Source organism: Lipophrys pholis, assembly GCF_963383615.2.
Source record: "Lipophrys pholis genome assembly, chromosome: 17".
Taxonomy (NCBI): Eukaryota; Metazoa; Chordata; class Actinopteri; order Blenniiformes; family Blenniidae; genus Lipophrys; species Lipophrys pholis.
In genome coordinates this window covers 6,459,781-6,473,846 of record NC_137643.1, presented here as the reverse complement: position 1 = coordinate 6,473,846, position 14,066 = coordinate 6,459,781, and the positions used below count along the sequence as shown (strand labels likewise).

The window sequence follows — 14,066 nt, the reverse complement described above, 5'->3', positions numbered from 1 at the left end:
AGTAAAAGAAGAAGAAGGGTCGTAGCGGATATTGAGGCGGTATAATTGAGAGTGACCCTTAGTGCCATTGTATTTGTCCCAGCCTCAGAGCAGAGATGGAAACAGAAGGGTATTACATTATCGTCCTGGAGGTAATCAATCTGTCAGAAGGTGAAAGAGAAAGAGAAGAACAGTAGTGAAAAGTGGCCTGTGGTTTTAGGAGTCAGCGTCACTTCCAAGTGCCAGAAATCAATATTTGCATATCATTTCATAGCACATGAAGAGTCTCATTTTAATGTGAGGTTATTTTGAGGGTACTTTCTCTTGTTTTGTCTCATTTTCCCCCCCTTTTTTTTTCTTTCAGGTAAAATCCAAGTGAAAAGTTCAGACATACAAGTTGGAGACCTGATCATTGTTGAGAAGGTAAAACTTTGACATTTGAATCAACAAATCTTTTTTGATCTGATTTAAAAAAGTCTACTCTATACTATTATCACTGATAAATCACTACTGTATTACTTAGTCACTTCTCAGATTTCATTCAGATTTACACATGAGAAAGATGAGGATTTAGGGAGCATTTTAATTTGTTGACTTGTTTCCTTAAAACATAAACACCTGAATGGAACTGCACTGTGGATTTGAACAGTGCAAACAACCAGTCCGAGTTTTTATCCCTGTGGAACCGCTTGAACAATCGAACACACAGAATTTCACTTAATCACTGCAGTTGGATATGTTGTGGGCTGAGCAGGATCGTTTTTGTATCAAAACACTGTCGAAGGTTTTTTATTTTAAGCGTCCACATCAGCTGCTCTGATGAAAAATTAGTCTTAAGAAATAAAATTACATTCTGATAGAATAAAAATAAAGCTCCTTTTGCCTTATACTTTCATATGAGGGGCGATCAGATAATTTGGCTGGTAACTAGACTAACATTCTTGGTAAAATACAAACATTTTCAGTACATTTATGCACCTCCAGTAGTAAAACTCTGATCTTGATCCAGAGCTCAGTCCACATGAAATCCTCCTGTAAAGTGTTGTGTTTGGTTCCAGTGCATCAGACTGACTTTAAAAAAAGAGCATCTGTTTCTCCTTTTTCTGGCTGGTCAAGGTATCGACCTTGTTGAATTATTCAGGTGGATTCAAAGGTCTTTTGTCACGGCTCTCGATAACACAAATTTGCATGTGTGTTGTTGTTTTGTCTTTGTGTTTGTAGAACCAGAGGATTCCTGCAGACATGATATTCCTGAGAACGTCTGAGAAAACTGGTGAGCTGACAAACTGCTGGTGTAACTGTATCAGTGAAGAGCTGAACACAGGATGATTAAGAAATGGGATTTTTTTAAAGACAAAGTGACTGAAGCTGTTGTAATAAATACTAGTCCAATTGGTAATAATACCACAGCATGCATTAGGATGCCTTGGGGTTGAACTTTGTTTGCCCCATGGCACTTTAACGAACTGTGTCAAGATCATCGGTGTGAGAAATGTGACTTTTCCACACACTCCAGTCCTTTGACATCATCGGATCAAGTCACCCCTGTGATTCATATGATTTACCGTACATTGTTCCTGTGACTGATGATGCAAATTCCAATTAATCAATGAGCTGCGTCAGATCCTGGCTCTTTTCTGAGGGGCACCAGGAGGAAATGTTCTGAGGACATCATTTCCATCAATCTCTGATATGTCAATATGCTTGGCAGGGAGTTGTTGATGTCTTTGTCCCACACACACACACACACACACACACAGACACACACACACACACACACACGCCTTGTATATTTCGTCTTTCACTACTCATACTAACACACACACATCTGAGCTGCCACTGCAGCAGAGGGAAAGCATGAATCACCCTCCTTGTGTTAATGTTTTCCATCATACTTAACCCTCCAGGGATGGTTTATAGTTGCCCTTTACCCTCTCTGTCAGATATTTGCTCTCATCCATCAGTTTCATATGTAATATTACCTCAGATCAATATAGGTCACCACCGCTCAACTTTTATCAGGCCCTGTGGTGTCCGCAGCAGCCACAGATGCTCTGCATTGTGCTACAGGCCCTGTAATAATGGATCGTGGACATTGGTATGCTGATTTATTACAGGAAGACAATTAGTAGACACAGGAAGCCGTGTTCGCTTCATTGCTTCGTTGTGATATGAAAGTGTTTGTGTGACCTCTTTAGGCTTAGCCAAAACAGTGCCATAAACTGCGCTGTTTATTGTTTAAAACTACAACTTCTTTTAGAATTTTAATCTGAAAAGAAAGGATGACCTATATATATATTCTGTCTAACCTAAAAGTCTGCATCACCATCGTTCTCTGGCAGGAGTTTTTACACATCCTTTTATATTGGTGCTGCAGTCTGTACAATTGAAAACTTAATATTTTGACAAAAATGAATCACACTAGCACAGGATGACCTGAACCACTACAGACCTCCCACTTTGTAATTTTCCCGAGCCTTCTCACTCGCACAATCAATTTTTTTTCTCTGCGTGTCCTTGAGAACACTATAAATTGATAAATCTACACAATGACAAGTTTGAGGCTGAATAGTTTGTGAAATCGTGAGCATAAACACAACAAAGCTGTAAAAGCTTCTCTCCAATTTATAATCTTTGATATGATGACAAAACGTCCTCCACAGTCTCAGCAGGGTAATTTACTCCCCTGTCAACACCCATGTTTTTTTGAAATTTGTAAAATGATTTATTGATATTTTTTTTTATGTCAATTTTTGTGCCAAAATGCAAGTAGTTAAATAAAATATCCCAATTCTGACGATACATGTGTACACAATCAGTCCTCTGAAATACTGGTATATCCTTACAAAATCTTGAAATAATAAATAATAGTAATCCAGCATCTGTATATTCAGAAAAGTCAAAAAAAAAAAAAGGTCTTAAAAAAATTGTCATATAAATACGATTGATAATATGACTGCTTATACTAATAATGACAATAACATAATAACAAAAACATTTTGTCTGCAATAAAAGCCTCAGATAAGTATAACAATACATTAATATTTTAATAGCACTAGAATAATAATAATAGAGGAAAAAATCAACGCCATCAGAAAAAAACATCAGAAAAAGCAGAAATGCTACATATAAGTCAATATATGATATAAAACATTAAAAAATGAAAAAACACAAAATATAACATTAAGAAAAGCCAAATGCTGTCGATTACAGGATTTATGTTTTGAAATTTAAACTGTGATAAAACTCTGGGAGAGCAAAACCTTGGTTGTTTTTCTTATTATTATTATTGTGACTTAAACAATCACAATAACAATTCAAAGTCCTAAATGAACTACATTAAGTTCTCTGTATTCTAAATCTCAGGGGCGGACGCATCTGAATAAGTCAGTAAATAGATTTGGACCACTTTAATCATTCTGACTTGAAGGTGTTAGTAACTAGACGTTAAAACCACATTACAGAATTAAATTACAGGACGCCAATTTATTTGTAAAGGCTCATCGTAGAGGTCAGCGGGACCAAGGGCTGAAATTTAGTCTTTAATTTCCCCAAATTTCATGACAAATTCGGCCGAAAAATGTAAAATTACTGTCAAAAACATTGTTTTCATTTTTTTTTTTCAGTGGTGGATGTGGGAAAAAAAAGGTGATTTTAATGGCGGTTGATGGTTCAATTCTGATATTTAACAGTTTAAATGTGACAAAGAGGTGACACTCAAAAACTACATAGATTGTGATGGTAAGAAACAATTGCCCAGCTAGCAGACGAACATAGATACAAAAACAACAGGACCAAGCGGAGAACAAACGATTGTGCCTCACAGAGAAAACACAACCGTCCTGACAGCTTTTATTTGTGTGCGTGTTTTCAGGATCGTGCTTCATCCGAACCGATCAGCTGGATGGAGAAACCGACTGGAAGCTGAAAGTTGCCGTTGGATGCACGCAGCGGCTGCCAGCAGTGGGGGTAAGTAGGATACATTACGATTCAGTGAACCTCTGGTATCAGCCGAAGTGTCTGCCAGTAAGTGAATGAGTGTTGTGTTATCACTAAAAGCATAGCTCATCAGCCGTCTGTGCTGTGATGGAAACTTAATCACTGATGACGGACAGCAGGAACAATCTGAACCTGACGGCAGCTTTCTTTAACTGGAGGTGATACTCAACACTGCAGATTTAAGTCCACTTGATGGCTTTTTTTTTTTTTTTTTGTTGCCACTTAATGTGATCAGAGAATTAAAGTTTCAGCAGGCTATTTGATGATCGAGTTGTGGACGTCTCTATTAGGTTTCAGGACATTTGAAAATAGAGCAAGAATTGTGTATGCTTAGTTGGAGATCATGTTTAATACAAGATAAGAGACTGTTATTTAGAGTGTTGCAGGATTTCTCCAAACTCCAGTATTGTTTCAAGAGTCAATTAGATCAATTTGCACACATGTAGGATGTTGGATTATTCAAGAATCTGTTGAATCAGCCAACAATAACTCAATATAATAAAGTGGGAAATGGCATGATAAGGTAGAGTAACAATAACTATGAAACAAATACAACAATCTGATGTTGATGCTGTGTGGTAACCAGCAAGGAGCAGGTGAGACTGAGTATGGCAGAGGCGATAGTCTTGCAATGTTCATAAGACTGTATGTAATGAAGAAACTTTTGCGCTTGTTAGCCACACCCTTGGTCCCGTTTCAAAATTAAATTCAAGTCTTCTTTAAAACAAGATTTGGTCTATAAAACTCTAAAAAGCAGGGTTGTCATATGTTAGGACCAAATGCATTACTTGGTAGCAATATATATGTTCATAAGCAGATTTTTATTAAAGCAATGTGTCCTGAACAGTTTAAATCTGCTTTATTTCACGCAGGTCAGACATTAGTCTAAACCACCATCAGTTATCAAATTCTACTGTCATGTTTTGGATTTTATTGCCCTTTTTTTTTTTTTTTTTTTTTTCTTTTTTTAATCTTGATTTCAGACTTAAAATAATAAGGTTTTGTCCTCCGTCCTGACCTCTGACAGTCACTCACTACTGCTTAACAGATCCACCCCCCAGGTGCTCTTATCAGTTTCTGGTGTTATATATGCATCGGGAGCAGCGGCGGTCATTTCTCAGCTGTTGCTTCGCCCCTCCCACAGTCCTGAAGGCGTCAAAGCCCGCTGATGTAGGAGGGTTGTCAGCTGACGCAGCTCACCTGGGCTCTGCCCCATTGCTGGATTTTATGGCTCTCTCCTCTTTCTTTCATGTAGCATCTGTATGTCTGTAGTTGCAACTTCTTCAGTTTGGTTTAATAAACGTCGAGGTTTTTAGTTACTTCCTTGTTTGGTCTCCATGATTGCCACAAATGTTGGGTCTGTTCGTGAGAGCAGTAAATGTAGTAAAGTGAAGACCTACAATAAAATGTCGAATTTCCACACGAGGAAACGAGACGGAGCTGAACTGTGTAAGTGCTCTTTAAAGGGACTGGAAGATCTCATTTGTTTATTTTATGCTGTCATCAAAGTACACCCTTGAATAGAATAAGCACTCCCCCTTTTATTTGATCCGTCCACTGGACGATGTGCTCAAGCTAAAACTCGTAAAATGGCAAGAATGACTCAGACACCTTTGATAATCTCAAGAGTGTCATTTAGTTCCGCAGTCTACAGGGAAAAATAAATACTTAAACAATAACATCAACATTAGTGAGAAGAAAGAGGAACAATGAAGGCACAGAACCAAACAAAAGTCCATCAATGCATAAAGCTTCACAATCTTTGCTTCAGACACAATGATGGGCTTCACTCTGATCTCTGGATGTTCAGGAAACTGCAACAAGCTTCGCCTTTGTCTGGATAAATGCTGGAGCAACATTACCCTCCATTGGGGCTTCGGTAAAATAATCTTCCCTGCTCGTCTTTAGCCGCTCTGCCCATGTTCTCGCCCTGAGAACACTATCTCAGTGCGGCTTAGGGCTGCTGGCAGCTGCAGAGGCGGCATGCATGCATGCTTGTCTGAATAATTTAATATTTACAATCAATTTTGTTCCACCATGACTGGAAAAGGCTGGTGTTGGGTCCTCGATGGGCTTCAGGCTGCATGTCTTACGTGTCAGGATGACTGAGTGAAACGGATGAATGAAGACCGTTGGTTAAGTTTTTTTTTTTTACTCTGACGTCTTGAGGTTGTTTTTGTGAACAATCAGAATGTTGAGTCTGTGTAAGAGCTGATTTGTTGGCTCACACAGAAAATCTTAATGCTCAATTTAAATTTCTTTGACGAGGTGATGTTTTTGTTTTTGAGTTCTTTGTTCACGTTATTTTTTAAATGAGCGCCAGCAGACTCCTCTGAGAAGAGTACACCCCTGAAACTGACGCAAAAATGCAGGAGACACACGCACAATGAGTGCAAAGAAGTAAATATGTAAGTTGCACGTGTCGACGTGTTGACAAAATTATGACTAAATGATAAAGTGAAGAGGAAAAGTAGAATAGAAAAGCACACAGTTTAAGGACGACACTTTGTGGAGCAACGGCTGCTACCTCTGTTCAAGATGTGTGTGCCGATGTGGACAAACTTGTAATTTCCTGCACACAGCACAGAATTATGATCCCTGTCATACTTTAATGACAACGACGTTGGATAAAATGTGACTGGGACCGAAGTTGTATTGGAAAAAACATTAGATATCTAAAAATATGACTTGTGCTTGTCAGAACACCTTAAAAATGTGATTGTGGGTCACATATGAGTAAAAATGTCAGATACGGGCTCCTTTTGCCTGCAGTGTAAACATAGACAAAGTCATCATTTGCACAGTGTTTCCCCACACTGTTGCTTTAACACAATGGTAGTTCTGTCTGGAGGGCTGGAGGTGGAAAAGATAGAGCAATATGTATTTATGGTTTGCAATTTTATTTATTTATTTACGTTACCTTGTTGGTTTGTCGTATCTAATTATATTTTTTATCAGACCCTCTGACAAACGATGTCTAAATGGGATGTCCTTTAAATAAATCCACTATCTTTCATTTCTCTGTCCCGATGAGCTGCTTCCATTGTTCAAAACGGTTTAGAATAAGCAAATGAACGACACGTCTCCAGGTTTATTTGAATACGGGGTCTATTGTACACAGTCATGAACACACTTTGTTTGACATCACACGTACATTAATTTGCACCTGGATTTCTCCTTTTCATGTGACACTCCTCAGTGTGGTCATCAGCATTAGTAATGTAGACTAATTTGTTGATTTCCATTTGTCTTTTTTTCCCCCCGGATAAACCCACATCTAAAAATACTTGTTTATCTTAATTAAAATTATTTTTTTTTTTTGATAAATCAATCTGGAAAACAGTCTAAAATGGTATCATATATGGACATTCTGCACAGTGAGTTAAGAAAATGATATGATACAAATAAATGTGTCAACGTGATCGATTAAAACCGTGTCAGTGGAAGAAGAAATCCCTGAGGCCAGTCTTCTGGAGGGAACCCTGCATGTCTGTCAGCAGCCATGTTTTTTCTGAAGTGTTACTCACGCAGATGTCTCGGTTAAAAGAGCCAGTGTTTAATTTTTGAATGTCAGTCGCAATAAAGCCATTCAGCCTTTTCGTTTGTTGTCTTCTCGTCTCAGGACCTCTTCTCCATCAGCGCCTACGTCTACGCCCAGAAGCCTCAGCTGGACATCCACAGCTTCGAGGGGAATTTCACCAGGGTGCAGTATCTCATTGACATATTTATAACCTGTAAAACAAATCTCAAACACATGCAGATTTTTCTCTATAGAAAGTGGATTGACATGGAAGATGTGTATCACTGCAATGTGTTGACAAGTGACAACAATGAGGTCTTGTGTGTCCATCTGGGCCTGTTGTTATCTCCAGCAGGCATGCCTCTTACATCACAGGCAGGTTCTCGCAGCTCCAGCTCTATCCATCCCGTCTTGCTTGTTGCTCAGTGATTTTTTTTCTTTCTCTCTTTCCTTCTTTCTTTTTTTTTTTTTTTTTTTTTTTTTATTAATAGCAGATTAGCGAAGCCCCCACAGAGAGGAGAGCTCCAGTACAAAGGGGGGCTTTGTGGTCCGTCTTCACTCTTGGCCACACACCAGGCTTAGTGAGCGAGCACTTCCTGCGCTCATTCATCCTCCGCGGCCTTCCTTTGCATAGCGTGTGCTTTTAGTCTGAGCAGGATGGGAAAAAAAAATGGGTTCCCACAGATCCGCAGCAAATGAACTTACCTATTTATGAGGGCTCCTTTTTATCCCCCCACCCCCGAGACGGATATGGTGGCTTTGTTTCTGTGGTGTGTATTGAGACCCTCTGCAGTTATGAACACCGTAGTGTGATGCCAATGTCAGCGCGGTCAAGCATCCAGCAACCTGCCATTTATTTTTCATGCACCTCTTCCCATGTTTGAGTGGATTGACAGGATGTGGGTGCTTAGGTATCATAATTATCATATCAGGCTGGCAATTTGAGACGAAACTGGAGCCTTGACTCTGCACTCCCGACTCCAGCCTTTTTTCAGCATTCGTCTTTATTTAAGAGACAGGGTGAGACGGGGGGGCTGGTGTGGGGGGGGCTGAAACAAGAGGCTCCCCAGGGGCTTATTTATCAGTAAAATCTCAGCTACGTGCCCTCTCTACACAGTTTTTTTTTTTTGAAGCAGCCGATGGATAGATAAAGATAATGCAGTATCAAAACTTCACTTCCTCTCAATGAAACACCTTTCACATTACTTTTGTTTTGTTTTGTTTGAAGCTTAAAATACTGAACCAATTTACTTTAGATGAAGTGCTTAAATGTTTGCATCATACTGTGGGTACATTACAAAAGACCACATCCATCCTTTTGATCCTATTATTACTACACCGTTTTCAATATTTTTTTTTGCATTCTCATGCAAACAGAGCCTGGTTTGTTTTTTAATTCTTAATTTTTTTTTTCCCCCCCAACAAAAATATATACAGTAATAAATTGTAGGATTATACAGGTCTCAGTAAAATTACATTCATTAAAATAATTTAAAAATCACAAGCAGTGTATCAAATAGTCATCAATGACGACGAATTAAAAATGGAGCTTTAATATTTCTTTAAGCTTCACTGCAGATTTTGTTGTTTAGCTTATCAGAGGCATTATTCTAACCAGCAGAGTCATCAACCCTCCCATCTGTAAAACACTGAGCTCTCTTTACTTCACACTTTTGAAAATAAACTCTTTAAACATGCCTTTTTCCTCCGATCACATACAGCTAGTGTAGATCAGGAACAGTAGCTTGTTAAACTTCTGTAACAGGTCGGCTTTAAATAAGTGATACTATATAGTCTTATTGAACAGAATTTATTAGAGTTTGACTCCGCCCCCCACTCAAGTCCTCGTTTTTTTGTGTGGCCCCCCCGTGGGAAAACTAATTGCCCAGTTCTGCTGTAGATGCAACAATGGATAATCAAAAGGCTTAATTTGAACCCACTCAGGTTAAACAGTTACCTGCATGTGAAGTACTGGGCTCTTTGTTCCTTTCTGTTTCAGGCATAAAACTGAATGAAATGTGAATTGTTTCAGTCAAATTAGATTCCATTGAAAATGTTTTCAAATGCCAAATGTATCCCTAGTTAAATTTGTTGTCATCAACATTTTTGGAGTGAATAAACGCAGAACAACTTTGGATTAAAAGGCAAAACTATACAAAACAAATGTACTGTACTGTAGGAAAAAACATTTTCCCACACAGTCTTAATCACAGGTAATTTAGTAGTGAAGAAGTTAGAGCTGGATAAATGTGACAGAATCACTTCACAATCAGCACCTACACAAGTGAATATCAGTCATGTGAATCTCAAACAATCTACACTTTGACAATTACTCAAAGAGCTTTTAATGGTTTGGTTTGGTGAAAAAATCATAGCTCGTCTTTTTCAGCCTGGATTAGATTTAAATGTTAAAGTAGATTTATTTGTTGCTGTGAAATCCAGCTTGTATTTCACCTGTGTGCTTCAGGCCCTCAGTGAGCAGTTCTTGTCAGAAGCTGACTAATTGCAGACGTAAATTCACACTGTTGAGGTGTTTCTCTCAAGCTGGTGTCTCTCAAGAGTTTTCTGTTTTACTTCCCAACTGGTATGCATAAAAAGAGGCAAACAAACATGAACAGCTCGGACTTGAAGTGTATTTTTCCATGTATTTTGGATGTCCTTCTGCCACATATCGGCGGTCAAGATTCCTTTTCCTTTTTCTTTTCTCGTAGGAAGACACAGATCCACAGATTCACGAGAGTCTGAGTATTGAAAACACTCTTTGGGCCAGCACAGTTGTTGCATCTGGTAAGTGCGTTTTGGCTTTTTCAAGTCTGTTTGTTACTTCCAAACCTGCAGTAGTGTTTATAGGTGTATAAGTGTTGATCTGAGAAAATCTTCCATGATTAATGTGGCTGGCCTGTTTACAAACAACACGTTGTATTGTTGGACAGTAGTGAGCGATCGCCGATGTGGTAAGAGGGTTGTTGTAACATTTACAGAAATTCACTTATATCTCTCTTATGCATTTTGAGATATGTCTGATATTCACACTTTCCAATGGATTATATTCTCTCGCATGGCAGAAATACTCACTTAAAAATCTATCGAGTTATCCAACAGCATCCTTGCATTGTAAATTATGATATTAAAGTAATTCATATCAAAGTAATCCAATTTCAGTTCATGCTCTACAAAGGGTTAAAGAACGTTTCCATCATCCTATCCATATGCGCCCAGGACAATATTTTATTTTGTGGAGAATCTGTTCATTAAAACTTTTCAGAAGCTACAGCTCAGAGGACGGAAAATTCAAGATACAATAGAAAAGTGGTTGTACAGCCACGTTTACTGTCAAAAACTCCCTCTCACTATAATTGCATTCAGCAGGGTAAATATCTCTCAGAAAAAAGTGTACATGCATGAGCATTTAATGATTTAGCCCTCAAACACCAGGTTTTGTTCGTGAATATTGTGCTCCACATATTCCTGGCATTAAACCTCACGTTGGCTTTAATTGTGCTCTGAGTGTGTGAAGAACTCGAAGAAAACCCGCAGCTGAGGTAATCCTCCCTCGCTCCAACTCAGCGATTCCCCACAGAAACGGTTGTGTCAGTTGAGAGTGTTTGCGATGCCGCCACTGATGGCCACACATCGATTTGCGGTGTTGCTCTCCCTCTCTGGCCTGACCTTGACCAGAACACACACACACACACACACACACACACACACACACACACACACACACACACACACACACACACACACACACACACACACACACACACACACACACACGGGACATAAAACCTGACTTGGACCCCTTACATCATCTCTTCTTGGGAATGTCATTGTTCCTCACCGGGATCTTCTTGACAGGCACTTCTCTCTAATGCAGAAGCGTTCGGGGCTCTTGAACTGGCTCGGATCGCTGTGTATTCATTCGGCTACGGGCCGCAGTCCAGCTGTGACAAGAGAATTGGTGGCTGGCATATTCAAATTAAAGTCCCCCCCCCCCCCCCCCCCCCACCACATGCTGAGCCACACACACCATTTGTCACACCGCTCAATATTCCTGGAGTTAGAAGTCAACGAGAGCAATTCATCACCTTTCTTCTCCGGTTCTGTAACCACTCTTCTCTTTCCTCGCTCTCTTTTTGACCGACCGCACTTCACTTTCCTTGTTTTGTTTTCGACCCATTTTTAACTTTCTTGCCATTTTTTATAGTTCAGGGATTTCAGAGGGCTGTATTTAGGTTTATTAGTGCCTTTGCTCTCCCATTAAGCTCATTTAATATTAATGACTCATTAATCCTTTGTAATAAGGCCACTGTAATGAATTGGCAAATAAAGATGGCAGAGTATTGATCGGGTTTTATGAGCTTCCATAGGGTGGCTGAAGGCCCTCAGAGTCTGAGCGTATTAAACTCCTGTCTGTTGGCTTGAGTGGCAATGAGACAAAACTGCCTCGGCTCAGCCTTATTGTGTTTCCTCCCATGCAGTTCATCTTACTTGACCAAGATGAGTGTGTGTGCGGCTGTGTGTGTTTGTGTGCATGCATGTGTGTGGTTGTATTGTGTGAGACGGTGGGGCTGAGGTTCAGTTAATGAGCAGCATTACTTTCCTGCTCTCTATCTTTGGCAGGCACGGTGATCGGGGTGGTGATCTACACAGGCAAAGAGACCAGAAGCGTACTGAACACGTCCTTTGCCAAGAACAAGGTGAAGACTTGATACTTTTTTCTGTTTTCCTGCAAAAAGAAGGTGTGATTTAAGACTTTTTTTCTGCTTCAGATTGTTATTATTACTCGACATTTCCCCAGAATCATCAAGACATGGCAGATAAGCATAAAATTGTGCAGTTTTTTTAAAAGGTTTACCCATTGTGTGAGACATATCTACATAAAATATGTTTCAGAAGTGTAGACGCAGTTCATCCTGACATCATATAGTTCTTGTTTAATTAGCTTCATTATCTATAGATCTTCTTATAAATCATCCCAACATACGCCATGTATTAAAATGTGTCCTATAATACCTGGAATTTTCTTAAAAGTCCTTAAAGTATTTACTAAATGCTACAAATTAGTTTTGAAATATAGTCTTATTTGAATTTTAATAAGAACTTGTAAAAGCAGTAATTCTTTATTGTTTTTATAGTTGGGACAGAATAATGTTATCGGTTTATTTAAAAAAACAAATAAGAAAATCTTTTTGGAAATTATTTTATCAGTTTACTTATAAATCTGTCCAATTAATAGCATCTTTGATTATTATATTAAAGTCTGATATAACCCTCGTTTTAGAAGAAACATTGATATTTAGATTTTTTTTAAACGTTGCAACGTTTCCTAAAGCACTGAAAAAGCAATTATTGTATAGCTATCCAATTACATGTTTTCTAAAAGCTGCAGAGGGCAAAACATCTCACATAAAGTAACATCTGTCCCAGTTTCTCCTCAGGATTCCTCCTCTCCTCTCCCCTCCGATCACTAATCAATCACCTCAGCAAGGTGATTTTTTAACCTTGACTTTCCAGATAAAGTTGGACCTGTCAATGCGAAAGGTCAGCACCAGTTGCTAATTAACCAAAAGGGAAATTAACCAAGGATTTAAATGACATTTTCAGCACAAAGTTAATCCAGCAGAATCCCCATCGAGCGTTTTGTCCCCCAGATTGAGGAGATTAATGAAAATTTGATGCTAAATATAAGATTTTAACAGATAGACGCGGGGCAACTGATAGAGCCAGGAGTCAGCAGGATCTCAGATGTGATATTTTGGCTTGATCACACGACTTTTAAATACAAAGTTACTCATGACTTCAAGCTGTCCGCACCTGTAAAGCTCTCCGTAGCGCAGTGCCGGCCCTTCCCTACTGCAGTGCTGGTTTTGACACCCGTATCTTTTATTAAGAACGCTGATGTGGCCGGTCGAATGGTGGGCCGGTGTTTTGTGTAAGCCTGACAGCTGAGAGGAATTCAATATTTCAAGGAGATGATGTCAGAAGTGCCAATATGGAGACTGGAGATTGGGGGAGAAAGTCAATACAGTGCGGCTAAAGTCGCAAGAACGTTTTGGCCTCATATAATCTGTTGTGACACCTTCCAGGACAATGCCCGCACTTGATCAATCTGACAGGACGTCAGACATGGATTCGCTCTTTGTCGCAGTATTGTTAGACAGATCGCCGTCTGAGTGAGGAGAGAGAACAATGTCGTTTGACAACAGGCTGCTTTTCAATAAAGATTGTTTGAAGTGTGCAGCCAAGTTCCAATACTCTGCTTTTCACACACGTCTCTCACAACGAGTTGCTCTGAAAAAAAAATCGAAAAGTGAAGTAGTTCCCTTTCATTTCAAAGATCAACTTCATTTTATCTTGTTCACTTTCTTTATTTACCCGTCTCACAAGCATTGACAATACACAAACTGAGTGAATTCGGATATACTTTGCTCTATGTGGATGAATATTCATGTCCCGCGGCTGCGGTCCTTCATCAGATTTCACACACATGCTCAAATACAAGCCACACAGGCAGATCGAATCATTCCTTTCAGTTTTAATGGCGTGGAGATGAATGGAGTAAAAT

At 39.2% G+C, this 14,066-nt stretch overlaps 1 protein-coding gene across 1 annotated transcript in view; it reads left to right on the top strand.

Annotated features, from left to right (window-relative positions):
- The window catches only part of atp9b (ATPase phospholipid transporting 9B), a 44,006-nt gene that overhangs the window by 9,269 nt on the left and 20,671 nt on the right, over positions 1-14,066 (top strand). Inside the window, exons 6-11 of the mRNA XM_080484931.1 lie at positions 344-402; positions 1,201-1,252; positions 3,854-3,948; positions 7,601-7,681; positions 10,210-10,285; positions 12,122-12,198. Coding sequence (XP_080341057.1) covers positions 344-402; positions 1,201-1,252; positions 3,854-3,948; positions 7,601-7,681; positions 10,210-10,285; positions 12,122-12,198 — 440 coding nt within the window. The remainder of the gene's footprint in view (positions 1-343; positions 403-1,200; positions 1,253-3,853; positions 3,949-7,600; positions 7,682-10,209; positions 10,286-12,121; positions 12,199-14,066) is intronic.